This window comes from Onychostoma macrolepis, chromosome 20 (genome assembly GCF_012432095.1).
Source record: "Onychostoma macrolepis isolate SWU-2019 chromosome 20, ASM1243209v1, whole genome shotgun sequence".
NCBI classification, from domain to species: Eukaryota; Metazoa; Chordata; class Actinopteri; order Cypriniformes; family Cyprinidae; genus Onychostoma; species Onychostoma macrolepis.
Window position 1 is genome coordinate 3004423 of NC_081174.1, and position 27941 is coordinate 3032363.

The 27941-nt window shown below is 40.6% G+C and overlaps 1 protein-coding gene across 3 annotated transcripts in view; it reads right to left on the minus strand.

Annotated features, from left to right (window-relative positions):
- med23 (mediator complex subunit 23) overlaps positions 1-27941 on the minus strand; it is a 79615-nt gene that overhangs the window by 40822 nt on the left and 10852 nt on the right. For 2 of the 3 annotated variants that reach the window (XM_058754936.1, XM_058754938.1), the window contains exons 5-18: positions 27328-27439; positions 26348-26446; positions 25181-25282; positions 25029-25098; positions 24845-24957; positions 18855-18950; positions 12417-12617; positions 10766-10909; positions 8446-8591; positions 8104-8349; positions 6820-6962; positions 6559-6733; positions 4504-4667; positions 4126-4250 (exon numbers count right to left, since the gene is read on the minus strand). In XM_058754936.1, the coding sequence (XP_058610919.1) occupies positions 4126-4250; positions 4504-4667; positions 6559-6733; positions 6820-6962; positions 8104-8349; positions 8446-8591; positions 10766-10909; positions 12417-12617; positions 18855-18950; positions 24845-24957; positions 25029-25098; positions 25181-25282; positions 26348-26446; positions 27328-27439 (1936 nt within the window). Of the gene's footprint in view, positions 1-4125; positions 4251-4503; positions 4668-6558; positions 6734-6819; positions 6963-8103; positions 8350-8445; positions 8592-10765; positions 10910-12416; positions 12618-18330; positions 18349-18854; positions 18951-24844; positions 24958-25028; positions 25099-25180; positions 25283-26347; positions 26447-27327; positions 27440-27941 lie in introns of all 3 variants that reach the window. The other variant, XM_058754937.1, reaches the window with a different exon arrangement.

Consider the following 27941-nt stretch of genomic DNA (forward strand, 5'->3'; position numbering starts at 1 on the left):
AGTTATAATGAATTTTATTAAAGTTCCACCAAGAACTATACAGACATCTATGACAATAACTACATCAGCGTCCACAGCTCCAGCTCTTTAAAGTCAGCTGACAATTTTTATTTTTTATTGTTCTTGCTGAAAGTGATTCCAACAATATAGTTCCTCTGTGCTGTTATCGTTATAGCTTTGCTATGGACTGTCCTTGGTACTAAGCATCGAGAAAAACGCTAGATATTCCTATATTCTTGGTATCTCTGACTTTCGAGTTTCAACCATAAAAGTGTTCAAGAACCAATTCTCAGATGACAGCTCATAGGGAAACAAAGTGAAAACGCATCTACTAGCTTTGCAAGTCTTCAATAGCAAACAGACATCTCATTGCAAACAAACTGCAGAGGAAAAATTAGGCTATTCAGTGCCAACAAACATCTGTTTGACACAGAGGATCCTTTACTGTTTATGCATTTGTCTCTGGTTGCTGCAATGTTCACGTGACATCACAGATCATCTGAGAAACCAGAGTATATGATATATCTACATGGGTTTCCAAGTCAGAGGTCTGACGTTGTGACATTTTAGTATTTGTCCAAGTTGGAAGTTGAATATTACTACTTCCAACTTGGTACTTTAATATTTTGAAATTTAAATGGAATGTAACATAAGCACCATGTGACTGCTGTAAAACAGTAACAACATAATCCCAACATAAACCAAGTCCTCATGTTCCCTATTCAGAAAGCTTTCAAACAACAGAAGATTCCTCAGCTCTTGGAGGTAAGTGGATGTCCAGAAGCACTCCATTTCCTACCCATGTTACAGATGTTCATTACAAACACAGCAGCAAAACACTGAAGATGAAGGAGAATTCATGTAACTACGACATCCTGGGAGGGAGTGATGTCAACCAGTGCATTTAGAAACTTCAGTCATCCTTAAGATGCACTAGAACTCCACTAGTGTACTAGCATTCCAGCAGCAGACAGACAGCTTCTCTCACGAAAACCAGTCCAGGCCACATTTCAGCCCAAAATCATGAGAAATTACACTGGGTCAATATCACAGTGCCTTTCAACCCTGACAATACTCAAAAATTTTGGTTTTAATTTCCCATTCGCTGTATGTCATATCATAAATAGTAGACACTCAAGTACTATAGAAACATTATTATTAGCTGAGCTCCCACACTTTTTTGTTTTTTTAGATAATTATGGGCCATTATTCAAAGCATAAACCATAAAATATGTCCACCCTGTCATGTCATATATTTTCATTGCAAAATTAAGATGCAAATTATATTTTCTGAAAGGTATGCTCATGCTGTCCCTTTCCTAAACCGGGTTATTAAAAAATTATATAATAATAATTAGAGGTTGACCAATTCATCGGTTTTGCGGAACTATCGGTTATCGGCAAAAATCCAAGCCGATAGTTTTCCGTGTTGTGTCTGTTGCTGGAGTGGCTGAGAATGGTCTGCTGTCATTACACAGTATGAGAGCGGCCTCTAGAGGCGGAAACCACTGACAGCACGTGTTGTTTGTTTTGACATGTGACACTAAGCGCTGCACAGAGCGGAAAACTTCAAACACGCATTTAAATGCAGCCGACAGAAGATTCTGCCGCGGAACAGAGCGCCACTCACACAGTTTTTCATTAAATAACATTATATTTGTCCCAAATCATTGTTAATTTACATAATGACTTCACCCTAGGCTGTAAATTATTTATTGTGCATTTTTCAGCAAAACGTTTGTCTTTCTGTGGCTCTAATACAGTCTGTATGCGTCATATAGAGAGCTGTAATAGATCGCGATTTCTCTTTCCGTTTGCTCTGTTTTTTTAAACACCGAACTACAAACTCATTTATGCCACATAGTTCATTCTTGAAGCAAACTTATGTCCGTTTGGTGCTTAAATAAACAGTTTAGACCGCTGCTTGAATTGAACGTGACGCCTGGGACTTCTCAGACGCAGCGCTACGCTCTTGCACAGTGTCACTTGCATATTTTTATATATTTTGATTAGATAATCATGCAGTGTTCTAAAATAGCAGCAAATAAAATGCGAGAGTATACATACAATATCAATAACTTGTGCATGTAATTTTAATATGGCCTTGTGTAGGTATTTCAAGATGGCTATCTTTAAGCATGACTGTTGAAATTAAATGGTAACACTTAACAATAAGAGTCCATTCGTAACATTAATGAAAACTGTAGATTTATTGTTCCTTGTTGGAGTGTTCATTTCATTTCAACATTTACTATTACTAATAGGCTTAATTTAAAAATGTAAGTTTCTTCTTTTAACATAAATAAACTATGAAATAACTAATGATCAATATAATAATTAATATTAATACTAAATTTTTATTCATTTACAAAGTATGGTTCAGTACTGTTACTGCTTTTTAAAAACAGTAAAGCTCTATTTTAGTTTTCGTTCAGTATCCATTTTAAAAACTATCGGTTGATTAATCAGTATCGGTCAGTGTGGTCCAACCTAACTATCTGTATCAGTAAAATCCACTATCGGTCGACCTCTTATAGTAATAAATAATATAATTACATCCTCAATCACATTGATAAACCTTTTTTATTAAATAAAAATATTTTTTTATAAAAATATAAAAATGTTTTTATTACCAAATGATGAATACACTCAAATTGAGTAATCTCTTATTTAACAAAATATTAATAGGAGAATTTATTTTTTAATTTTATGATCTGATAATATTCTATCATTCAAATTTAATGAGCAGTGCATGGGACATAACAAAATAACATGCATCACAAAAATATAGAAAATGCATCTAAAGAGCCAAATAATGCTTTTGTTATGAATACAAAAACGTAGCCTAATATAACACACCCTTTCATAGTCATTGTTATGTTACGTTATCATGGCAAATGAGTTATTTATGTACAGGACACCAAAAGGCACCCTACAGTGATATTGACCCGGTATTAAGAAAATACAGCCAATTTTAAAGTTTAATTTCCCAAATTACGGCACCTCTAAAGCCCAAAATATACTATATATGGATATACTAATTAGGGCTGTCAGCATTAACACGTGCAATTAATTCAAAATCAACCATCCATCCATCTAGTGTGAAATAAATTGCCAACTAATGAGAGTTTACACACATCAAAATTAATTGTGCTCTGTCAGTTTTGCCAATAAACATTTTCTGAAATAGTTTTATATAATTATAGCAGTTCCAATTTGCTTCTACTTGGTAGTCTGTAATAGTTATTAAACCAGGATACATGGTGTGTGTCATTAGTTGCAATTAAATCACAACAAGTGTGGGAATAATCATAAAAAGTGTAATCTACTGACAGCTCTGATACTAATGCTGGGTTTTTTGCATTGGCTATATTTTGTCATTAGCAGGTTACGCAGGCATCGTACAGTTGCAGTATGATCTTTTAAGACCATGCATGCTATGGTTAGTCTGTGCATGAGCCTAGAATTGCAGTGTGCATGTTTTGGCTGCCTAAGTTCATGTGGTCCAATGGAGTATTCAAACTTTAGAATAACTTTATGCAAAAAAGTATACTTTGGGCTTAAGAATGAAGTACTGAGTATTTACAGAACCAAACCCATGAACTGTAATACATTGTAGTAACCACTGGAGTGGATTACTTGTGGATTATTGTGATGTTTTTATCAGCTGTTTGGACTCTCATTCTGACGGCACCCATTCACTGCAGAGCATCCATTGCGGAGACACTGATGCAGAGACACATTTCTACAAACCTGATGAAGAAACAAACTCATCTACATCTGGGATGAGCACAGTTTCTTCAGATTTTCATTTTTGGGGTGAACTATTCCTTTAAGCAGACTCCAAACAGCACGTTTGATTTCAATCAGATATGATCGGTTCAAGTAAGTAACTTCAGGCAGGTGATTTGTAAATTCAAGAGTGACTCATTAAAAAAAGATGGCTCAAAAGAGCTTGCATTCACTGGTTTATGTCTAATGTTGTATGTCCTGTAGCAGCTCATCCTTCACGACATTACATTCAGACTGCAAGATCTCAAGCCAGATGAAATCTCATGTTTTTACCCGTAGGTGTGAGAAACACTGTACTGTTCTGAGTCAGAGTGTGCGCACGTGTATGAGTACCTGCAGCGGAGCAGGGAAACAGCTGAGCGTGTGAGAGGCCCAGTTATGAGGTGTGAAGTTCATGATGGTCTGCAGGATGTCCTTACACCAGGTACCCTGAATGGAGTCCGAGCCAGTGAAGAAATCTGCACCACACACACAGATGGGGGCATTTGGCACATTAGTAAGGGAGAAACTGATTTTGAAAAATAATATTATCAGAAGTTATTTTAAGCATGTTGCCTGCACAGTGCAAATAAAGGAATTAAAGCCAGATCTTTATGTAAATATTTATAGTGAAATTAAGTTCCTCGACCAAATGCTATGTGCCAGAAGACTAATCATCAGGTCAGTTCTGTAATGTGTGTTTTTAACAGTCCAGTTAATGGTGTGAAGTACCTGTGACGTGTGTGGCTCGAGCCAGCGTGAGGATCAGCGCTCGGTTCAGCTCCTCTGACTCGGCAGACAACACAGTTTTAGGGTCATTGAGGAAACGTGTGAACTGCGGCTGAACCTCTGAACTCCCCAGAGCCGTGATCAACCTCAGAGCGGTACTCTCGACACTGCTCACACAAACACACAGAATGAGTACAGACAGCACACAGGCTGTGACTGGATCAGTGCACTGCCACACTACAGATACTACAGCTGAAGTATACAGTATGCATAAGACTTAAGTTATGCATTTATGAAAACACGTGTCAAATAAATTAAGCAGCACATGCATCTGACTGAAGGGCAGTCTGCTTTTAACTGTAGGCTTATCAGTTAGTTTGGAGATGATTAGGACAGGTTGGATCGTGCACTTCTACCGCAGCAGCTCACTGTGTGTTCACAACAATAAAATAGTATATGCTAGGGGGAAGCTTTGAGTGCTGAATGAAGTGTAGTGAGGTCGTGTGACTATAATGTGACATGCGACTGTTCGAAACATTTCCATTTCACAAACTACTGCGCTAGAGGAGCTGCACGATTCTGGATAATTTGAGAATTTGTGTTTCAAATAGAGATCACGATTATGAGCTAAATAACATGTAATTTACTGCTAGAGGCTGTGATGAAATATCAATTGCCTCATTCTATTCAAAAATGTTTATTTAATCTGAATGAATTATTTAAAAATAGCGTTTGAATGAATGATTCAATGACTCACTCATAAATACTTCACTTGTTCCATTCCTGAATGAATCAGCATTTTTGAATGAATCTCTTGAATGAATGATTCAATCACAAGTAAATTTTTAACAGTCCCGTCACCACCTAGTGGCGAAACAATGTAATAAACATTGTAATCAACAAACGTTATTTGCAGCACCAATTTGAAGCGAAAATTACTTTTAAAAGATGATTTGCTCCATTTCGATTGCCACCATAGGCATCAGTGTTTATATCCAAACTATAAGCTTTTGTTGTAGTGCACCGTTTTATATCTAAAGATGATAACCTCTCTCTCTGTCAGCAGCAGCGCTAACACAGATTTGAATCTTCTGATATGACTTTGTCAAAGGTTTAATAGACACAAGCGGATTGTTGTCATTTAGAAATAAGATCGCGTGGGTGTTTGAATCGAGATCACGATCTTTTAACAATTGTGCTGCTCTATACTGCGCACCACTGTATTGTGACATTTTTCCACAATTACAAGACTTCCAGAAAAGCTTCAAAATCTTAGTCATCATGAGCAGTCTGTGAGAACTATTAACTTTTGCTCATTAACTTTAAGCATGAGGTAGCGGAAATACTAGCGCATCTCATTTTGAAGGCTGTGTCATCTGGAAATGCATTTATCGGCTGCATCTACCATCAAAGCTGCTTTATTTCAGAAAAGTAACCATTACATTCCAATATGTGACCCTGGACCGCAAAACCAGTCATAACGGTCAATTCTGAGATTTATACATCACCTAAAATTGAATAAATAATCTTTCCATTGATGTATGGTTTGTTAGGATAAGACAATATTTGGCTGAGATACAACTATTTGAAAATCTGGAATCTGAGGGAGCAAAAAAATCTAAATATTGAGAAAATCACCTTTAAAGTTGTCCAAATGAAGTTCTTAGCAAGGCATATAACTAATCAAAAATTAAGTTTTGATATATTTACAGTAGGATATTTACTAAATATCTTCATGGAACATGATCTTTACTTAATATCCTAATGATTTTTGGCATAAAAGAAAAATGGATAATTTTGACCCATATTGATGCATATTGTTGGCTATTGCTACAAATATAGCTGTGCTGCTTATGACTGCTTTTGTGCTCCAAGCTCACATACTGTATAAGAAAGAAAGTACAGTAGTTCATGCCTCAGGAGGAATAACAGTCAATTTTATCATTGTTAATTTTCTGAAATGATGCATCTTCAGTGATGTACATGACTGACAAATGCATCCTCCGGAGGGTGAGACGCACGGGCTGTGTGCAGGTAAGTGTGCGTGCGGAGACTGACCAGAGGTGCAGCTGGTTCTGATTGGTCTGTGGAACGGCAGCGAGCGAGTGAAGGTGTGACAGGAGCTGCACGCGGTAATGAGGCTGAATGTGGTGCATGCGGTAACTGAACATCTCCAGCAGCGTGTGCAGAATCCCCCACGCGTGCGACTTGAAGACGTTCGGCAGAAGCTGACCTAGCGGAGGGTCGAAGAAACACACAGTCACACACAAGGACAGTTTCAAAGGTCAAAAACATCTGTGAAGTGTGCGTCAGACTCACTGATAAAGCCCTTAATGCCGAGGGACTCGATCTCCATGTAGACCAGCAGTCGGCTGTACGTCTCCACCAAGGCTGGGGCCAGGGCGAGACTAGACTTGGCGTGGGCCAGTTTAATGACACGGGTTGCAATGCTGTGGATCAAGCTAATGGGAAAAACGAAAGGCCATCTGAGAATGTGGTACTCATGAATGAGCACAACTACAATACATCACACATACATTCATGGTATACAACATCAACATGGTTTGCTGAAGAAACCTTTATGCAGACAGGACTAGCAGCCTTAAGGTCCTTGCACACTGAGTCCGAAATTTTAGTATGCATTTTTACGTATTCGTCATTCTAAAAATTGAGTCCGATGCGTATTAATTAATCAGTTCCAAAAAAATTCGCAAAACAGTACTAAATGCAGTCTTCAAGCAGTAAGGATGATTTTGTTGTCCTCTCGCTTCTTAAAAAGAGAAAAAGAAAGGATATAATGGGTCCATCCAATCCTCTCAAAATGCTTGCTACGGATGCAAAAAACACAGAAAATCTAACCTGATCCGAATTTTTTTATGACGGAAGAAAGTTTCGGAGGCAATGTGTAAACGTGATGGACACAACGTGAGGTCAAAATTTCAGACTCGGTGTGCAATGCCTAAGCCCAAAGCATACTTCAGATTTTTACGCATATGCTTCAAAGTATACTCCAACTGTTGATGTGCACGAACGCTTCATCCACATCGTGTCTGCTCTACTTTGCCTCGTTACGTTATGAATGATATCAGATATTTTTGAACTCTTTTAAACCAAAGCAGAGATACCTCATACGTTTGCTTCATTTAAACACCGAACTTGAAACTCATCTATGCTGATTTGTTCATTCTTGAATTAGACTTTTTCCCGTTGTTGATTAAATAAACCGTTTTAGACCGCCGCTTGAACTGAATGTGACAACTACCAACTATCGGTCGACCTCTACACTATCGGCTGCAAAAGAAAGCCGCTGTCTAAAACCATCACAAATGTATTGAGCATAAGATTTAAGAATTCTGACACTCTCGTAACACAAATAGCAATTTGTAATTGCAGTTTTTAAAATCATGATGTAGCAGCAATTTTTGTTGGATTAGTGGCATTGAATTGGACAGATACTTAAAGATTGCAGTATCATATAGGAATCAGATATGAAAACATGACATGATTGAGGAGAAATCAGACCAATGAGACTTCACAGATTACTAATCATGGCCGGTCAGAACAAAACTAATGGAAAAGATAAGTTTGAGCGTCTCCTCTCACCTCATCTTGGCGTGGACAGTGAGGGAGTCCAGCAGGTTCATGGGTAAAGGCGTGACCGAGCCGGACGCCATGCAGTTGGTGCCGGGCAGAGTGATGCGCATGCTGCCGTTCCCGTAGATGGTCTCCACCAGCACACCCATCGGCAGCGTGAAGCACTCGGAGTTCGTGGAGTACGCGTTACACAGCAGAGCGATCTTATAGTCGGTCATGGGCAGACTCTTATTGCGCAGACTCTGCTGGAGAAACCTGAACACAGAGAGAAGCAGGAAGCAGGTGTGTTGTTGGCCTCACTGAGCAGTCAGTCCGTGTGTGTGTGTGTGTGTGTGTGTGTGTGCGTCTTACTCGTGGTGCAGTTTGAGCGAGTGTGGGATGGGGATCTGGAGTTTGGAGTTGTCGTTCTGAGCTTTGCGGTTCAGGTGAATCCAGATGCAGGTCATTGCGAAGGCATGCGTGGACTGAGGCTTGTTGATGTCCGGGACCGGAATACACTACAAAACAAAGCCACACGCAATTTTTAAAATTACATACACAGTTCCTTTCTTCTCCTCATTCAGAGCATAACGAGAGCTGATCTCATATGCATCACAATTTAAGTGTGTTGAAGGGAAATTTTCAGCGAATAATGTACTAAAGGTTCCTCAAGGATCATATGATTTCAGAAGACTTATCTTTAACGCTGATGCTGTGTGCATCTATAGAAAGCCAATATGTAACAAATGTGACCTTTGCAATGAGCAAGTTTTCAAAAATTTTACATTCTCTATACAAAGACCTTCAAAAATGACTGAGCTACACACGTTTGAAGTCGATGGAGTCAGCAAAGCCAATTAAGAGAAAAACTGATTTAAAGTTTTCTGAAGGTTCCAAAGCAAAATCACCAGCAACATTACATCTTTTCTTAATAATCATTACTAGATTAATAACCACAATATAGCTATTTTTTATTTGATCTTTGTTGTTGTATATAAGAACCAATGCAAAAAATAAACAAGATTAGCTGGTGTGCATTACTACTCATTTTGCCAGCACGGGTCACAAATACTTTCATTATAAGCATTAACGGCAATAACATGTAACTTTAGAAATACTTTTTCTCCAAATCTGTGCATTAATGAACAGAACGGTTTCTCCAGCCAAGTAAAGGTTGTTACAATCCTGAACACAATCCATGACTTGAAAATGACAGACCAAATTATCTCCGTTATGGCACTATAAAATCGTTAGTATGTTGTTGTTGTTTTTTTAAATGCTTTTAAATGATATTATTTTGATCAAAAGTGACAGTAAATACATTTCTAAATCTGTTTCAAATAAATGCTGTTCTGCTGAACTTTCTATTCATCTGTGAATACTGAAAAATAAAATGTATCATGGTTTCCACAAAACTTTTCAGCAGCACAACTGTTTTCAACATTGATAATGATCAGAAATGTTTCTTGAGCAGCAAATCAGCATATTAGAGTGATTTCTGAAGATCATGTGACACTGAAGACTGGAGCAATGATGCTGAAAATACAGCTGCACATCACAGAAATATTCACATAGGAAACAGCTATTTGAAATTAGAATATTTTACAATTTTACTGTATTTTGGATCAGGTAAACTCAGTCTTGGTCAGCAGAAGAAAGCTCTTTCAAACACTTTTTAAAAAATATGAACTAACATCTGAAGTCTGTAGGATCATCAGCACAGTCAGACGGAGAACTCTTTAATGCGTTCCTGTGGGTGAGCATCTAATTGCCTTGTGCTCGTTACATGCTTTAGCTAAACTCCAGGGCTGATGGGCAGTCGCAGCACATCTGTCCTTCACAGATGCTGTGAGCTGACGGCTGGATCACAGCAACCCAGCAGACGGAGCCAGCAGCTTGTCTTTCATCAGCTGTCAACGTGTAACAACACCAGTAATACCGTGGGGGTGTGGGGGGGTCCCTCTTTTTCATGCTTTCCTTTGTTTTTAAATAGCTTAAATTTTACATTTTACTCTCACTTTCGAACTACCGTCAATTCAAGCAACAACAAAATACAATTTCAAACTCAACTTAGCCTATATATACATAAATCATAGAACTTTTATTAACAAAAGGAATCAAAATACACCATTCTATAGGCTACGCCTAATAACAAACAACTTACACACAGTTTAAATAACAGTTATACAAAACTGAAAATCAGCAAAAAACTGTGGAACCAAATAAATAAGAAACGTAGAACGTTTATAAGCAAAACGAATAAGAAAGCTTGGAGAATAAAATAAATAAATTACACAAAGCTTAAAGTAAAAGTCAGCAAACATTGTGGAACCAATTAAATAAGAGATGAATGTTTAAGAAAACATCCAGCTTAGATAAGCAGCAAAAGTCAACAGGCTTTTCAAAATCCCAAATACTGCCAAACAGGTGCTTTTGCATTTCATTATGAAACTAAATCTTCCGTCTTGATAAATGAAATCTGATCTGTGATGCGACTGTCGTTCGGCACGCTGCATTGAGCAGCCGCGCTCAGTTTTTGACCGGCTGAATAAAAGAGTTTAGCAGGGCCTGCTAGCACTAAATGAGCCTTGATCAGATGACCTGAACCAACAGAGTGTCACATTATGAATGCATGAAGCTTTCACAGGCCGCCGTGTGCCGCTTAAATGAAAGCAACAGCAGAGTCACTCACCTCTTTCTCGGGGTACAGCAGGTCAAACAGCTTCATGACGGGCAGGAAGTCACCCAGAGCGTTCTTCTGAATGCTTCCTGAGATGAACTGCAGGAGCACCCACATCAGATGATCCCTGCCTTTGATCAAACCCCGACCGGCCAGCTGTTCAGAAGAGGAGGAAGAAACACTGAGTCAATGAAACACAGGCTAGAAGGTCTTTCCCAGGTGATCGGAAAGGAGCAGTGTGTGTGTGTGTGTGTGTGTGTGTGTGCTTCTGTGTGGCCCCGTCCCAAATGGTGCACTCTGTGTGGAGAATCGGTCAGTCTAGTTTAGGTCTGCACTTGTCCATGAAAGCAAAAGGTGGCCCATTTGTCATTTTATGGTTCAATGTGACCTTTAACAAAGCCTGCACTGGTGGTCACAATAATACGCGAGACCAATAATCATCCATTACAACGGATGGGAGATGCACTGATGGAGAGGAGGATGGTGTGAAATGTGAATTTAATGTACACTTCTTTCTCTAACTCTTCAATGTAAGTCAGAGACACAGCCTGGCAGAGCACACACATGTTCTGACGCCTGAGCACAGATTATATGGGTTACTTCTCGAACTTCATTCTCCCAATTGCTTTGTCTCTCTATTAACCTGTCCCGTAAATTCATCATGCATCATGTAATAACCATTTTGAAATCTGACATTGCATTACCATAGAATTGTACTTTGAATTCTTTTGGCGGGCTCCTCCCTCTAGTGGGCGGTGTCAAATATTTTATAACAAAATTTACTACAATATTTATAATTAAGATGTTTTCTTATCTTAACAAAACCAAATTTGTTGGAAAGGTCTGTATCTTAAGGTTCCATATTTGGTGACTATTTTGTAAAAGTAATATTTTAAAACGAAATTTATACATTTTTGACAGGAAAATGCATTTTAAAAATTCAGTTGCGCTTGGGTGTCACCTGGTGGCTATTTTTGGTACAGTGCATCAATTTTTGTGATCAACTAAAGCTGGCCGGTATATTCAGTTTGTACAATATATTGATAGATTTTTGTAAACGATAGGGAATGAGGTAATACTGTTTATATCGATACAATATTTTGATACAAGCATATCTGAAAAACAGCAGAGGACACGGTGTGAGCTGCTGTGGGGAAAGTGCATGATCCAATTTGTTCTAAACATGAGACTAGCTTTATATTAAGGGCTTTACAATAACTCGTAAGATATAGTTCACACGTATTGAAAGCGGTTTGCCCCGTCAAATGCTGCTGTTTAATGAGTTCGAGATGTGCTGTTTTACTGTATATTTCACAGGTGTATTCTTCATCTGTAAATGTTATAGTCATGTAAATATTTACATTTTGCTGTCAGGAGTGCATGAGCTATCTGCATGTGATTCTCCACTAAACTTCACAGACTTCAGTGAACTAAAATTCAGACTAAAATATACAGTTAGCTAAAATATTTGTTGTTGGATAATAAATGGTCCATGGTTAGAATTTAAGTGTATTTTATGATAGCAGTAACTGTGAAATGACGAAATACAATGCAATCAGACTGCTTTTTAGTTTAGCGTTATTTTTGCCTTTACTGTAACATTATGTCACTGAAGCGCGTGAATGCACCGTTTGGGACGCAGATCCCCCCCCCACGGCTGCACCTTCTGATGGAGCGACAGCACCATGTGAGGGAAGCTAGCGAACTGGAACAGAACGAAGAAGATGAGCTGGCTGGAGAGGTGCTGCCACAGGAGCTGACTGGTGCCGCCGTCGTCGAACTGCTCCTCCGTCTCGGACCGCTCCATGGCGTACACCACCAGATCCACCAGCTGGTCCTCCAGAACCGGACACCTCTGCTTATGCTGCAAGAGGGCAGAACAGCGGACAGAGGCGCACTCTTACACAGACCAGAACCACTGCACACACACCAGTAACTGGGCCCGTGAAACACTTCATACACGACCCTCGTATCTGGAGTCCTCGAGGGGCCTAAGACATCACTCTTCAGGTCATTGCATACAAGCTGGACAGTACTTTAGTACACTACCAGGCCTATTACTATCATTTTCTGCTGTCTAGGAATCAGAACCTATCAGACTTCCTCCTCATTACTTAAACAGCGCAGGCCAAGAGGATGAGCACTGAATAAGCATCGCTGACATATGAAAGCAGCCAGGAGTGTGCGAACGCATTTGGGTTTCCGACATTCGGAGCAAGCTTCATAATAGCAAAAGACCTTGCAATAGAGTTTAAATGCATAAGTGAAATCTTATATTTGTACGAAAATGACAAACTTTGAAGCTGGTTTTTAATATTGTCAGCTGGATGATTGTCTGATTTTTGATCTCTTAAGACTGGATTCTGTCAAAACTAACCATTCAATTACACAGCAGGGGTCTTCTGATTGACATGTACAACAACCAACCACAGTTCATGTTTGTACACGTCGTTTGGGACACAACTTATACTATGATGACACTAAAATAATAAACCAGCTTGCAGCAGAATGCATGTCAACTCAAATAATGGCACAGGGGCTTCATAAATGTGAAGGCAGAACTGAAGATATAATGTTAATTGATGAAAGCGACATCAAATAAATTTCTTAAATATACGATTAAATATAATATACTATAAAATATTTTGAATACAGATGGAACAATTGTGGTGCTAAATTACATTGAACAATAAAACATCTTAAATACATTTTAAAAAACAAAAACAAAATCATGTTAAAAAGTAAAGTATATCATGTTTTTAAATATGATGGTTTCATAATAAACATGGTGATTATCTCTATGGACACCCAACATAATATATGATATTTACCATCTGATTCTAATCATGTCATGACTAAGGGGAAAGTCAGCCATCTATTAATTATCATGTTAATTATTGTGCCTTTTGCCCCAAGCACCATATTTTTACATATTCTTCTCATTACTGAAAACTGTTGCTTTAATTATCTTAAAACTAAAAATCATTAAGAAGACCATTGTCACAAAATATATTCAATCATTTTTGATTATCATTTGATACTTAAATCTACAACATTTAAAAAAAAAAAAACATCAAATATTAGATCAAATTAGCACAGAAATCAACTTCTTGGGATCAGCCAAATTTGCATGTGCATCTTGAAAAGCGCTTTTTCTGCCATCTACTGGTTTAGAGGAAAATAATATTAATACATATTATAATAATATATATATATTAATATAATATCTTTAGCCCCATTGTACCCTACTATTTATGAAAAAAGGGCTTTGGTTTTGAAATGAAATCCAGCATTTTTATGGACAGGTGCTTTGAGTGGTTTAATTTTAATCAATGTGTTTTTTGGAATGAGGAGGAAGTTTATAGTTCTGAAACCTACTGTATATTCTCATGATTAAACATTTATTCAAGAAGATCAAAAAAAACATTGATTTCTCATCATTTCTAAGAGTGTAATTCACTGTGTTTGAGTTACTCTGTCTATTGCAACATCATTTCAGTTCATATGTCCTCTATTCTGTGCTTTTATTCCTGATGTCCAACCAGATACAATATGATTTCTGACCAAATTGGCCTGAGGTAATTGATTACAGCTACATAAGCAGCTATAATCTAACACAGGGAGACAGACAGTCTGCACATGATAAACATGAGCGGTTGTATTCACTGAACACACAGAGCATATCCAACACGGCCTCATGACGGTCACAGGAGATGGCCAAACACAAATGGGACACGCTTCAGAGCAAACACACACCCGTGAAAGCATGACATGAAGATGCTCACAGAAGCCCTGATCGCAAGGAAAGCTGCAGCATACGGTCAGATTCAGATCAGCGTTTGTGGGGCTGATTCTCAGGACAGTGACGCCCCCTGGTGCTCGAGGGTCAGGACTGCAACAGGTGCATGTGATACGCTGCAGCTTCCCCTGTAAGGTGGCATGCAGGATGATCTCTCAGCGACGCTGGGGCGCTGGGTGTGTCTACACAGTGGTGTGGCCATTCAGACATACTGTTTGTTTATTACGTTTAAAGAGCCCATGAAATGCAGGAAGCCAAAATCCGGACAGGAGGATTTTAGCACTTTTGGTTACATCGTCCTGAAGTCAACGGGGTTTTTTTTTTTTTTTTAATGGCTTTTTGGTTAAAGGAAGAGTTCATCCAAAAATAACAATTTGCTGAAAACGCAAATCCATCAAGACATTAACGCCTCTATGATGGATTAGTTTCAGCTTTTGTCTTCTCCGGATGTTAACTGATGGACTGGAGTGCTGTGGATTATTGTGATGTTTTTATCAGCTGTTTGGACTCTCATTCTGACGGCACCCATTCACTGCAGAGCATCCATTGCTGAGACACTGATGCAGAGACACATTTCTACAAACCTGATGAAGAAACACACTCATCCTGATCTCTGATGACCTGAGGATGAGCACATTTTCATTTTTGGGTGAACTATTTCTTTGAAACAGGCTCAAGTTATTTTCACATTTTATTCTAAGACAAAACACATCAGTAATATCCACTTGTGATTTTTATTAAAGCTTTTACTTGTCTTGAAAAAGGCGGTTACTAACAAGGGTCTAAATGGGACTATAGTCAGAGACTATAAGCGTCACACTAAACGGTAAACTCATTACTCACTAGTTGTTTTCACAGCCTCACTGTCTTTATAATCACACTATTTTAACTCAAAATTCTGGGGAAAATGTTCTTAAAATCTGAAAGAGTGGTCTGTATCTTAATGGTGGTGATGTTGAAGTCATGTGACCATGGTTTAGTTTGTTTGTAGCCAACATTTAGCTTTTTACTTCTGCCAAATATATTAAGGTTTCAAAATTCATAAACGTTGTGTTGATTTGTGAAGATTATCATGAAGATCTAAACTTGTGTTGGACATAGAGCGTATATCCTGCAATAATCCAAAAGCCAATGGAATAATCCTATTGGGCTTTTGTCTATAGAACCAGAGTGATGCAAATGCACGGGCAGACCTACAAAAATACATCGTCGCTGCAGCACTCTATTGATCCACTCATTCACTCTATTGTGGGTTTTTTTTTTTTTCAAACAGCAAACAAACTTAAAGGGATAGTTCACCCAAAAATGAAAATTCAGTCATTAATTACTCACCCTCATGTTGTTCAAAACCCATAAGACCTTCGTTCATCTTCGGAACACAAATTTAGATATTGTTGATGAAATCCGAGAGCTCTCTGACCCTTCATAGACAGCGAGGATCCTAACACGATCAAGGCTCAGAACATCTGTAAAATAGTCCATGTGACATCAGGGGTTCAACCGTAATTTTACCAAGCTATGAGAATATTTTTTGTGCACAAAGAAAAAAAATAAAATAACGACTTGGTCAACAATTTCCTCTCTTCCGGGTCAGAATTCGACGTGTGCTCGTGACAGCACCATGACGGATATAATTTGTCAATGTTTAGGGGTAGATGAGCTCAAAATGAATAGACATTAGCTTTAGACTAAAAGACAAGGCTCTCATTAGATTTCATGGGGTCTTTAAAAGCACACAGCACAACAAACTGACTCACAGTTTACCAGCACCAGCACCCGTACAATCGAAATGTGCAGTATTTTCATTTTCCCAATCAAATTCATCCATGTTTACTGAACGGAGATGAGAAATTGTGAGGTGGGTTTGTGCTTAAGGAGTGGTGTTTCCCTGCATCTGCACTGAGCAGCACACAACACCCAGAGAGAGCCATAAACACCAGCAGAACACACACCGAACAGCACCGCCACTACACACACACACACGCACACACACACACACGGCATGCGCCGATCAGGGCTTGAAATTAACAGATTGTCTTCATTCTCAGGTACGCTTTATCATCCCTGAAAGAGGGACAGTGGTGTGTGTGTGTGTGTGTGGCCCTTACTGAACAGCTAGTGTCTGTGACTCCAGCATGGATTAACATTAGTGCAAGTTAAAGGGATTTTTCTGTTATCATTTACTCCCCCTCATGTCATTCCTCTCTTCTGAGAAACACTAAACAATGTATTTTGAGAAATGTCAAAAAATGTTTTTGTCCAATCACTGTAAGTCAATGGCCACCACAACTGTTTGGATTTCAGCGCTCTTCAAAATATCATCTGTCTGTTACACAGAAGAAAGTTACATGGGTCTGAATGACTCGAGGGGAATAGATGATGACAGAAGGATCATTTCTGGGTGAAAAATCTATTTTATTTGGTTATGTTTATTATTTCATAAAATCAGACATATTAAAATACTAGTTTGCCATTTCTTATCTATTCATGCGAGATTAAGGGTCAGTCTCAGGAAAAAGCATCATGTGTCCAAATGACCTACTACTGATATAATTACCATCGTTATTTGATCATCACACTATTATCATCATAATTTTTGTGGAGCGTAAAAGAAAAATATTGTTTTTTTTCAAATGTGTTTTTACGTAAATATCAGTTTCATAATGTCAGAATATCAAATATTTTCCTATGCAGATTATAATGTAACATTTTCTAGTGATTTTATTTTTAAGACATCATAAAATGTTTCGGCCACAATGGTTCAAACTCTTTATCAGTCTTTCATTAGATTTACGCTTCATCTCTACAGGCTTAACAGTTAAAAAATGATTTTGTAAAAGGAACACATAGTCCTTGGAACAAAGCATATGAATAATAATGTGGCGTGTTTACTAGTTAAGCTGTTATTAGAAATGTTTACGCTAATGTTCAACCCCCAGACATGAATGGGTTAATAATTATTAATGAGCTAACTCGCTAGATCTTACTTACAGAAACTCACACTCACATGAATAATATCATATTAATACTACCAGAATTAGCTATTATCTGCTGTAAACTATACGAATCCCAAGTTTACTGTGATGGTGTTAGTCTTAGGGATGAGTTAGTGGTGACAGCAGTGCTGTTAACACATATACTGGGTTGGTTTAAAAATAGTTTAAAAATCAACCACTGAAAAAAACAAACAAACAAACAAACAAAAACTATAGGACAATAGGAGGGCTTATTGTCCACCAATGTCTACGGTGCAAATGAGCCTGGTACTTCGGACCTGACGAGAGAAAACATGTTTTCTTGTAAATAATAATAATATTTCTAAGTAATAATAATAAACACTGAAACATTTTAGCTTTAATGGCACTGTTTCCTGTGAATGACCCACATACTATAACAGTTTAGAAGACTTTTCTGATCTAAAATGTAACTGAAAAGAAACAGAGTTGAGTTAAAAAGTCTGATTAAACAATCTAAAAGAACGTTTATATATATATAAAAGGTTTAATTTAGCGAAAGAGAGAAAGCAGTCTAGGGCAGTTTGACTGAAAGTGCAGAAGATTGGTGTGGAAAAGCTGATGAATTTCTTGGCCAGTCTTTCAAATGCTCTAACAATTGCTCGTGGCAGTCAGTAATTTCAAGCCCTACGTTTGTTTTCTGGTTTCACTGGAGCTGTTCTTCATCTTTTTCAATCGTAATTAGATGGAATCGTTCGGTTTGGCTATGAGGAGGCTTCCAGAGTCTGGTTAGTCACAATACAACAGTAAGATTGTGAACATACCTGAGCAATGTTCAAGGTCTAGAGCATTGGAGGAGGAGGAGGAGGATGGGCGGGGCAAGACAGGACAGAACAAAAATAAAGGAAGAAAAAAAAGAAAACACAAATACAGTGACTAGGAGGCCAGCTCCAAGTAACCCTGTCAGTCAAGCCAAACCACACCCCCAGAGACAGGTACGAGAGGGACAGGTGGGCGATACTCCCTACCAGACAGCAGGCGCAGGCCCAAAGCGCAGAGCGAGAGAGCGAGAGAGCGAGAGAGCAAGAGAGCGAGAGAGCGAGAGAGCAAGAGAGCGAGAGAGCGAGATCTGCCGGCTCATAGAGGAACTTAGCTAGTTTGGCAGGGAGTATGGTGGAGGCTGGCCAAAGTCATTCACCTCCTGTGGGAGTGTGGGACTACTCAAACTACTACCTGATCTCTCCACCTCCGCCAGCCTCTCATCACAGAGAAGGGGATGGACATGCGAGGCAGAGGAGGGAGAGAGAGCACTGAGAGAGAGACAGAGGAACGCAGAGAGAGAGAGTACCTGTTTGTTGAGGCCCAGCATGTTGCACACCATGTCTCTGGAGTACGGCTGCTCCAGCACATACCTCAGCAGACCCGTCTGTGGCTCGAACAGGTCCTACAGGGCACACACACACACACACACACTGTTTATAACCACCCACACGGCCTTGGTTACACCAGCAGCAGTCACGTTACAGGAGCAGCAACTCATTACATTCAGATGAAAATACATGACATCTAAAGCTGCACTATACGTGTCCCTGCAGCACAAAAGCAGTCATAAGCAGCACAGGTATATTTGTAGCAATATCCAACAATACATTGTATGGGTCAAAATTATACGTTTTTATTTTATGCCAAAAATCATTAGGATATTAAGTAAAGATCATGTTCCATGAAGATATTTTGTAAATTTCCTATCATAAATATATCAAAACCTAATGTTTGATTAGTAATATGCATTGCTAAGAACTTCATTTGGACAACTTTAAAGGAGATTTTCTCAATATTTAGATTTTTTTGCACCCTCAGATTCCAGATTTTCAAATAGTTGCATCTCAGCCAAATATTGTCAGATCCTAACAAACCATACATCAATGGAAAGATTATTTATTCAGCTTTCAGATGATGTATACATCTCAATTTCAGAAAATTGACCCTTATGACTGGTTTTGTGCTCCAGGGTTACATATATAAAAACATGATATTGCAATATGGCTAAATGTATAGTCAAATCACACATGATTTCATTTAATTAAATAATACGTTGCCGATTTCAAAGTGAAGCAGTTTATTTGCTGTGGATTGAGCCGCTCTGACATGTAAACACGGTCCACTCAGACCAACAAGCATCCAAAATAAAAGCTTGATGGTTTTGCCTTTAAAAATTAAGATGTAAGTATTAGTACTGTAATTTAACAGTTCTCTTTCATCATCTCGTGTTCGAGATCCACCTATGGGAAGGGCATCCGCCCCTGACCTCTGCAGAAGCATCCAATTGCACCAAGTCTGGCTTGACAGACAGGAGCGCGTGCCCAATACCAAGTAAGGACCCACCCCCTTACCTAACGCATAAAGGGAACTGCACGCGCTACCCCTCCTCAGTTGATATTCGCTTCTCGCGACCTCTCGTTGTACAGCCTTCTTCACTAAACAGTCTACAGGAGGACATATCTCCGATCAGCCTCCGCAAGGCGTGATTTTCAGGCTATTACGATTAGTCGCTGTTTGTTCCTTGGTTTGCAAGCCACCCACGCTCGCGACCTCTATTTTTCTCAGGCTGCCCGCCTGCTTTTACGCTTTCACCTCTTCAATGGATAAGGCTAAACCCTCAGCTCCTGCTAACCCTTCGGACTCGCAGTCGCGTGCATGCCCTGCCGCCTGTGGTTCTCTCATCGCCGCTAAGGATTCTCATCCTTTCTGCGTGGTGTGCATGGGATTTAAGCACGCGGAAGAAGCTCTTTCGCTCCCGGAAAACTGCAGCCATTGCTTCACTCTTCCGAAGAAGCTTCTGCGTCGCCGGCTTAAGGTTGCTTCTACCCAAAGCGTAGACGATCAATATGACTCGGAGTTCGGTTCAGATGCGGCCCACAGAAAATTTCCCCCCTCAGTTTCCAGTTTCAGGGCTGGCGGGAAATTCACTGATAAAAAGTGCTCATCCACTGTCACCTCACAGTTTGCACAAATCACCTCTCACACACTCAATAAAGGCTTTGCCCCCTTTGTGTGTTCCCAAAATAAAACAAAAAATAAATCCAATAATGAGAGTGACCGCTCATCAAAACACAGTTGCTTCTCAGGAAGCCAACTTGTCGCCCCTAAGTTGCCCACTAGATGGCGCCATTGTACCACAAATGAGCGAACCGGCAGTGTTAGCAGCCCCAAGCAATCCTCCGGTTTGTGTGGGGACTCTTGCGAGTCATGTAACTGCATGGCAGTCTGTGTCGGCCCCCGAATGGGTGATTCGCACAATAATGACGGGGTACAGGCTCCAGCTTGCCAGGAAACCCCCACGTTTCAACAGGGTTATCTCTTCTCACGCGGAAGAGAAATCCGCTCACATTCTGAAGGACGAAATCTCCTCTCTTCTTGAGAAGGGGGCGGTCTGCGTGGTGCCCCAGCACTTGAGCAGACAGGGGTTTTACTCCCGGTATTTTCTGGTCCCCAAGAAGGATGGTGCTCTCCGTCCTATCTTGGATCTAAGAGTGTTGAACAAACATTTGAGGAAATACAACTTCAGAATGTTAACACACGGCTCTCTTCTACGTTCTATAAAAAAGAACGACTGGTTTACATCGGTCGATCTGAAAGATGCTTTCTTCCACATAAGCATTTATCCTCCGCACAGAAAATTCCTTCGTTTCGCCTACCAAGGCGTGTGTTACGAGTTCACAGTCCTTCCATTTGGGCTCTCCCTCAGTCCAAGGACTTTCTGTCTGTGCACAGAGGCGGGTTTGAACCCGCTAAGAACAGCGGGGCTCAAGATCCTGACTTACATAGACGATTGGCTGATTATAGCTGATTCAAGAGAGAAAGTGATGCAAAACACTGCCCGTGTGCTCGCTCACATCACAACGCTCGGCTTCAGGGTGAATGTGAGGAAAAGCAATTTCACTCCTGCTCAGAATGTGATTTTTCTAGGTCTGGAGATGAATTCCATCACAATGCGCGCACGCCTATCGCAAGAGCGCATTCTCTCCTTCGTGAACTGCCTCTCGCAGTTCAGGGAAGGTGCGAGAGTACAGCATCGCATGTGTCTCAGATTACAGGGTCTCATGGCTGCGGCTATCCATGTCCTGCCTCTGGGCCTTCTGAGAATGAGGGCGTTCATGAAGTGGGTTTTATCCCTTCATCTCAGCCCATTATGCGATCTTTGCCGCTCAGTCACAGTGACGCGCTCCTGCACAGCAGCGCTGCGCCACTGGAGGAAGGCAGAGTTTTACGTGCATGGGGCCCCCCTGGGGGCCATTATGTTGCGGAAAGTGGTAACGACAGACACATCCTTGACAGGATGGAGAGCTACCCAGGAGGGCAGAACAGTGAACGGTGTGTGGCCAAGCACACTCCACTTAGCCCATATAAATTATTTGGAGCTCCTTACTGTTTGGAAGGCTCTGAATCATTTCCTGCCCCGCTTGCGCGGTCATCATGTGCTAGTGAGTCGTGACAACACCACAGCCGTAGCACATATCAACCGCCAGGGAGGGATGCGCTCCTCCAAGCTTCATGCTCTAGCTCACAGGCTGTTAGTGTGGAGCAGGCCGCACTTTCTGTCGTTACGGGCGACCCATGTCCCGGGCGTCCTGAACAGGGGAGCAGATCTGCTGTCGAGGGGGAACCCACTTTACAGAGACTGGTGCCTCCACCCTCAGATAGTGAGTCTGCTGTGGAAGAGATTCGGTCAGGCAGCCGTCGATCTCTTCGCCTCGCGCGAAAACACCCATTGTTCTTCTCGCTACGGGACGAGAATGCCCCTCTCGGCGTGGACGCACTGGTCCACCCATGGCCCGACGCCCTGCTGTATGCATTTCCTCCTCTTTGTCTGATAATGCCAACACTGGTCAGGGTGAGAGAACAGAAATTGACTCTGATTTTAAAATCGCACCCAGATGGCCCAAGGCTCCTTGGCTGGCAGAGATAATTTCTCTTCTGTACGCTCAGCCATGGCACCTCCCATCGCGTACGGACCTCCTGTCCCAGGCAAACGGGGAAATTCTCCACCCTCATTCAGACAGGGTGGCTCTTTGGGCTTGGCCCGTGAAAGGACAAACTTAAACACATTGGGTCTTCCCCCTCGTGTTATTGCCACTATTCAGAATGCTAGAGCTTCTTCTACACGATCCCTTTATGATCGCAAGAGGCGTGTGTTCGAGGAATGGTGTGAAGAGCGCCAGCTGATTTCATATCAGTGCTCAGTCTCTGATATTATGGTTTTTGCAAGACCTCATTGATGGTGGGAAGTCTTTTTCCACTCTTAAGGTCTACGTAGCGGCTATCGCTGCATGTCACATCGGATTTGATGGCACTACGGTGGGGCAACACCCCCTTATTCGTAGGTTTATGAAGGGCGCCCGCCGTTCCCTTCCGGTCACTAGAAGAGCAGTCCCGGAATGGGACCTCTCCATGGTACTGGAGGCATTGTCTCAAAAACCTTTTGAGCCCCTGGCGGATATCTCCCTTAAGCTTTTATCTTTCAAGACAGCTCTGCTCCTGGCCCTGGCTTCCGCCAAACGTGTCAGTGAATTGCATGCACTTTCCGTTCATCCCTCGTGCACTAAATTCTCTCTCAGTGGAGGCAGGGTTTTCCTAAGGCCCAACCCGGCCTTTATGCCTAAATGCTTTCCAGCATTCACCTGTGAGGTGATTGAGCTGTCTGCCTTTCATCCTCCCCCTTTCTCTTCTGAAGAGGATCGGAGGCTGAATGCTTTGTGTCCTGTTCGTGCCCTTGGGGTTTACATCGATAGGACTAGCCCTTTCAGAAAAAGCGACCAGCTCTTTATTTCTTGGGCCCCCCCGAACACGGGGAATTCCATTTCTAAGCAGCGCCTCTCTCACTGGCTCGTAGGAGCTATCTCATTGGCGTACGAGTCTAGGGGAGTGCGGCCGCCAGGGGGTCTCAGAGCTCATTCCACGAGAGGCATGGCTGCCTCTTGGGCCCTGTTTAAAGGGGTTTCCTTGCAGGACATTTGTGCCGCTGCAAGCTGGGCCTCTCCACATACGTTTGTCAGATACTACCGGCTTGATGTTACCCAGACCCCGGTAGCTCATTCTGTCTTAGGTGTGGGTTCTTCGTAGCCTTGTGCGGTTACACCCGTCACACCTTTTGGCCTGGGTTTTATGGTCGATGTGGCTTATGCATTTCATGCGGGGTTGCTGCGTTGTGACGTGTCGTGCACCACCTTTCCAGGTGACCGTCCTCTGGTTGGCAGGGCCTCACTGTGAGTGTATTGGGCAACCGGGGAGCTGTCCATATCTCCCATAGGTGGATCTCGAACACGAGATGATGAAAGAGAACAATAGGTTACTGTTCGTAACCCCGGTTCTCTGAAACATCGAGTGGAGAGATCCACCAAGTTTGCCCCGCTTGCTGCACGAGAAGCGAATATGCTCACTGAGGAGGGGTAGCGCGTGCAGGTCCCTTTATGCGTTAGGTAAGGGGGTGGGTCCTTACTTGGTATTGGGCACGCGCTCCTGTCTGTCAAGCCAGACTTGGTGCAATTGGATGCTTCTGCAGAGGTCAGGGGCGGATGCCCTTCCCATAGGTGGATCTCTCCACTTGATGTTTCAGAGAACCGGGGTTACGAACGGTAACCTATTGTTTTGTACAATATAATTTTTTTTTTTTTTAATAAACAACTGTTTTCAGTTTATAATAACAGTTTAATTGCATTACATTTTGTTTAATATTTTGATTTAACAAATCACAAATAAAAAAAAAACAATCATTATTTGATAGTCATATTGAATGTGTCAAAAACAGTAGGAATGTGGACTTCATGGTTACTGAAAGAGGATTGAGTTGGTTCATGTAATGAGTACACCCACATTTTTCAAAAAAATATGGTTCATGCTCAAAATAATTTATGCAGTTTTTGTATTTTTTAATATTGCAATATGCATTTTAGAAAAACTAAATACTGAAATGTCAGTTTTCCCAGAACCCTGCAGTCCTACAGTCTCATAAATAAAGGTTGTTTATTGGCCTCGGTGGTTCAATGAAGAACATACATTTATAAATAATGCAATCTTTCCATTCTGAAACCAAAAACAGATCTGACATGGCAACACTGAAACCTAATTGTGGAGCCTTTATTAATAAGAAGTAGTGTAATGAAAAATAATTATTGATCGATCAATCACAGTAACCCCAGGCTCTCTGTGTTATGTGGATGTAACTATCCACGATTTTACATTATCTTAATGCTTCTATAAGTTTTCTTTGCTTTCTTCTGACGGTGTATGAAACATGACCCTGAGCCGTGTGTTATTCTGTGAGGTCAAGAGCGGTACCTTATCGTAGGGCAGCATTCCCCTCAGGGGGAAGCGCAGAGTGGTCGGGTCCAGCTTCCACGAGTTACAAATGGCCCCAGAATTATTAACCACTGGCAGAAGACTGCAGCGACCTGAAACATATTCAGACATGTGACACATACTCCACAACAACGTGAGAAGAGGATATGTGAACGCGTCTTACCGCAAATTGAGTTAATACGGGCTGTCGGTCTGAAACTATCAACAAAGTCAGATATCAGGCTGCCCAACAGCTGTGAAGAAGCACACATTGTGGTGTCATTAACTGATAACAAATCCACACCTGCTTTAAATCAGGGGTCTGAAGAGCGTTACCCAGTGTGAGAGCGCACCCTCCGGATACAGCTTCCTGATCTCAGTCACCGCGAAGTACGCCGGCAGCAGACACGCGTTACGGTCCAGAATGTACTCCACCACCTTCACACAGGAGAATTAATCCAGAGATGCAAACAGGTAAAGCTGAGAAGACTGCTCGGATCGGGGGCTTTCGGGAGTTTCTTTTAAAGATATTTGCATCACATGCTCATTTGTAGTTACTTTAAGGTATTTTTCTTCTTTAAATTGATTACCTTATATGTCCAAAACTGTAATTTGTCTCACACACACAAAAAAAACCCCATCTTACAAAAATCAAGATTGAATATATTTGCTCAAAATCCCATGTTATAAAAGATGAAGTGCTACGCAGGCTGTTGAAGACAATATTGGCTGATTAGACGGCGATGCTGACCTAAAATGCAAAAGGGTTGCACTCTCTCTCTTCAACGTTCTCACATCTCAGACATGTAAAATATCACTCTTTTAGACATAGCTTTTGAAGAAAAGAGTAAAGAAAATAATAGGGTACAACGGGGCTAAAGGCACACCTTAAATAGCAGAAAAAATATATACGTTTGTATTGAACATTAATGGAGCAACAGATTTTGTGTGAAATAAATCATTCAAGTGGTTTAATTTGTTTAGAAATCTTATGAATGTATGAAGTGGCAACAGGGGCCTTTAGATTACTAACTTTTTAAGACTAGTCTAAACAGTTTATGCAACCGGCACCAGTTCTTTATTTACCCTAGTAACCCCCCCCTCATAAAAACACTCTCTCACTGGATCTAAGGTGACCTATTTTGATCTAAAAAAAAGTAGGGATGCGACGATAAATCGCTTCAACCTTTTTGAATTTTATGCATGATTATTTTAGGCTCGAGTGTGTGTAAGGGTTTGGAAACGAGCAGAGTACGGCTGTTTCCAAAGCATGCAGTGTTCAAAACTAAACTCAGAATCGACTCCAGAAAGAATCGCCATGCATTCGGGAAATCTCAGAATCGATGCTGAATTATTTATCGATTAGCGATGCAGATTTGTTATCCCAGCCCTACAAAAAAAGCGAGTTGTCACTAAAAGGTGATGAGTTTGCATCTATGTTCATCACAAGCGGGGAACACTAGAAGCGCCGTCATCAGTGTGTCATGCTGCGGAGGAGCGTACCTCTCGTGCTGCGAGCAGCTGCTGGACCACAGCCGAGCTCATGAAGTTTGGGACGGTCTGAATCTTGTCCAACACCGCCTTCAGCAGATCCCTCACGCCCTGAAGAACCACGCAGAAGAGACACACAGACGCTTTATTGATGGGTGCTTCACACACGTTTGCTCTGGATTATGCGAGGGAGAATATACAGCAAATCAGAGTAAAAATAGCTTTGCTGAGTGAACGCTAGCACTAGAAAATACATGGCTTAGATGGAACTGAAGGACACTGATCCTCAGTAATGTGAGGGATTCAAATCAAACATCACATCAGTTTACTAAAGAAAACAACTCCCACAGCTGACAATTCTGCTACTTTCACCTTAGATGCAGTTTCATGAAGCAATGAAGACTGACTCGTCTCACAAGGATTGTTTTCTGCAAGTCACTTTTATCAATATTATCTATATTTGATAGAGATAGTTAGAGGTTTAAATGTTACCCGTGCAAATTTGTTCTTTTTTTCTTTAAAAAAAAAAAAGAAAATCTGCAACCAACTGGAAATGATACAGCTATAATAACAACTCTTTAGGTCTTTAACTGTTTACAGGTCAGCTATATGACCAAAATCTTACCACATTACAAATTAATACCTTCAACTATTATAAATATATCCAGCTTTTATTCACATAAACGTGACATTCTACATAGCAAATCTCAACTATTTGTTGTTTATATTATCACAAATGTTAAACTATATTATCAGCCAGCTCTAAACGTGGATAATTAGGCATTAAGGTGTTTTATACATTAACATTATGAATTTCTGTAAAGCTGCTTTGAAACGATGTGTGTTGTGAAAAGCATTATACAAAATGAAATGGACTTGACTCAAATGCCAATCTATGAACTCATTAAAACACACTTTTACTGGAACACTACGGCATGCAGTGTTTTCAGTTTTCAGCAGATTCTAACACATGCTTTCAGTTTATTTTTCACCTTGTAGTCGACTCCTCCGATGATTTTGCGGATGAGTTTGAAGGTCAAAGCCCAAAGCTGAGTCCTGTCCCACTCCAGACTGTCAGAGCTGATCAGAGCCTGACACACCATTCTGCAAAAACACCGTCACACAGTCAGAGTCATGAACAGCCATCGGCTCGAGTGTGACTTCAGCTTTAGGTCTGTAACTAGTACTGTAAAGAGAAAGAACTACTACACACAATTTTGTATTAACTCTAAATAGGGCTGGGCGATTTTTCTTATTTTATTGATTTACTTCAAATTTAATGTTTTGCCACGATTTTATTTTTTAGAAATCGAGGAATCACAAATTTTGAATAGAAATATAAACAAAAGTTAGAATTAGACAACAGTAAAGAGAAAAGAAGGATCTAACCACATGTCGGTGCACGTGATTAACCGTTGCACTCATATCATGAGGCGCCGTTAAATGCACTTTTGTGTTGATAAAGATGCGGAAAAGGAAAAACATGCAAGAAGATGGGAGTGAACTTCTTTTAACTCGAGCACCATGTTCTTAGAATACCGCTTCATGCATGAGACGGCCAAACACGTCCATGTTTACACAGAAAAAAAATGGAAACAGTGGCCCC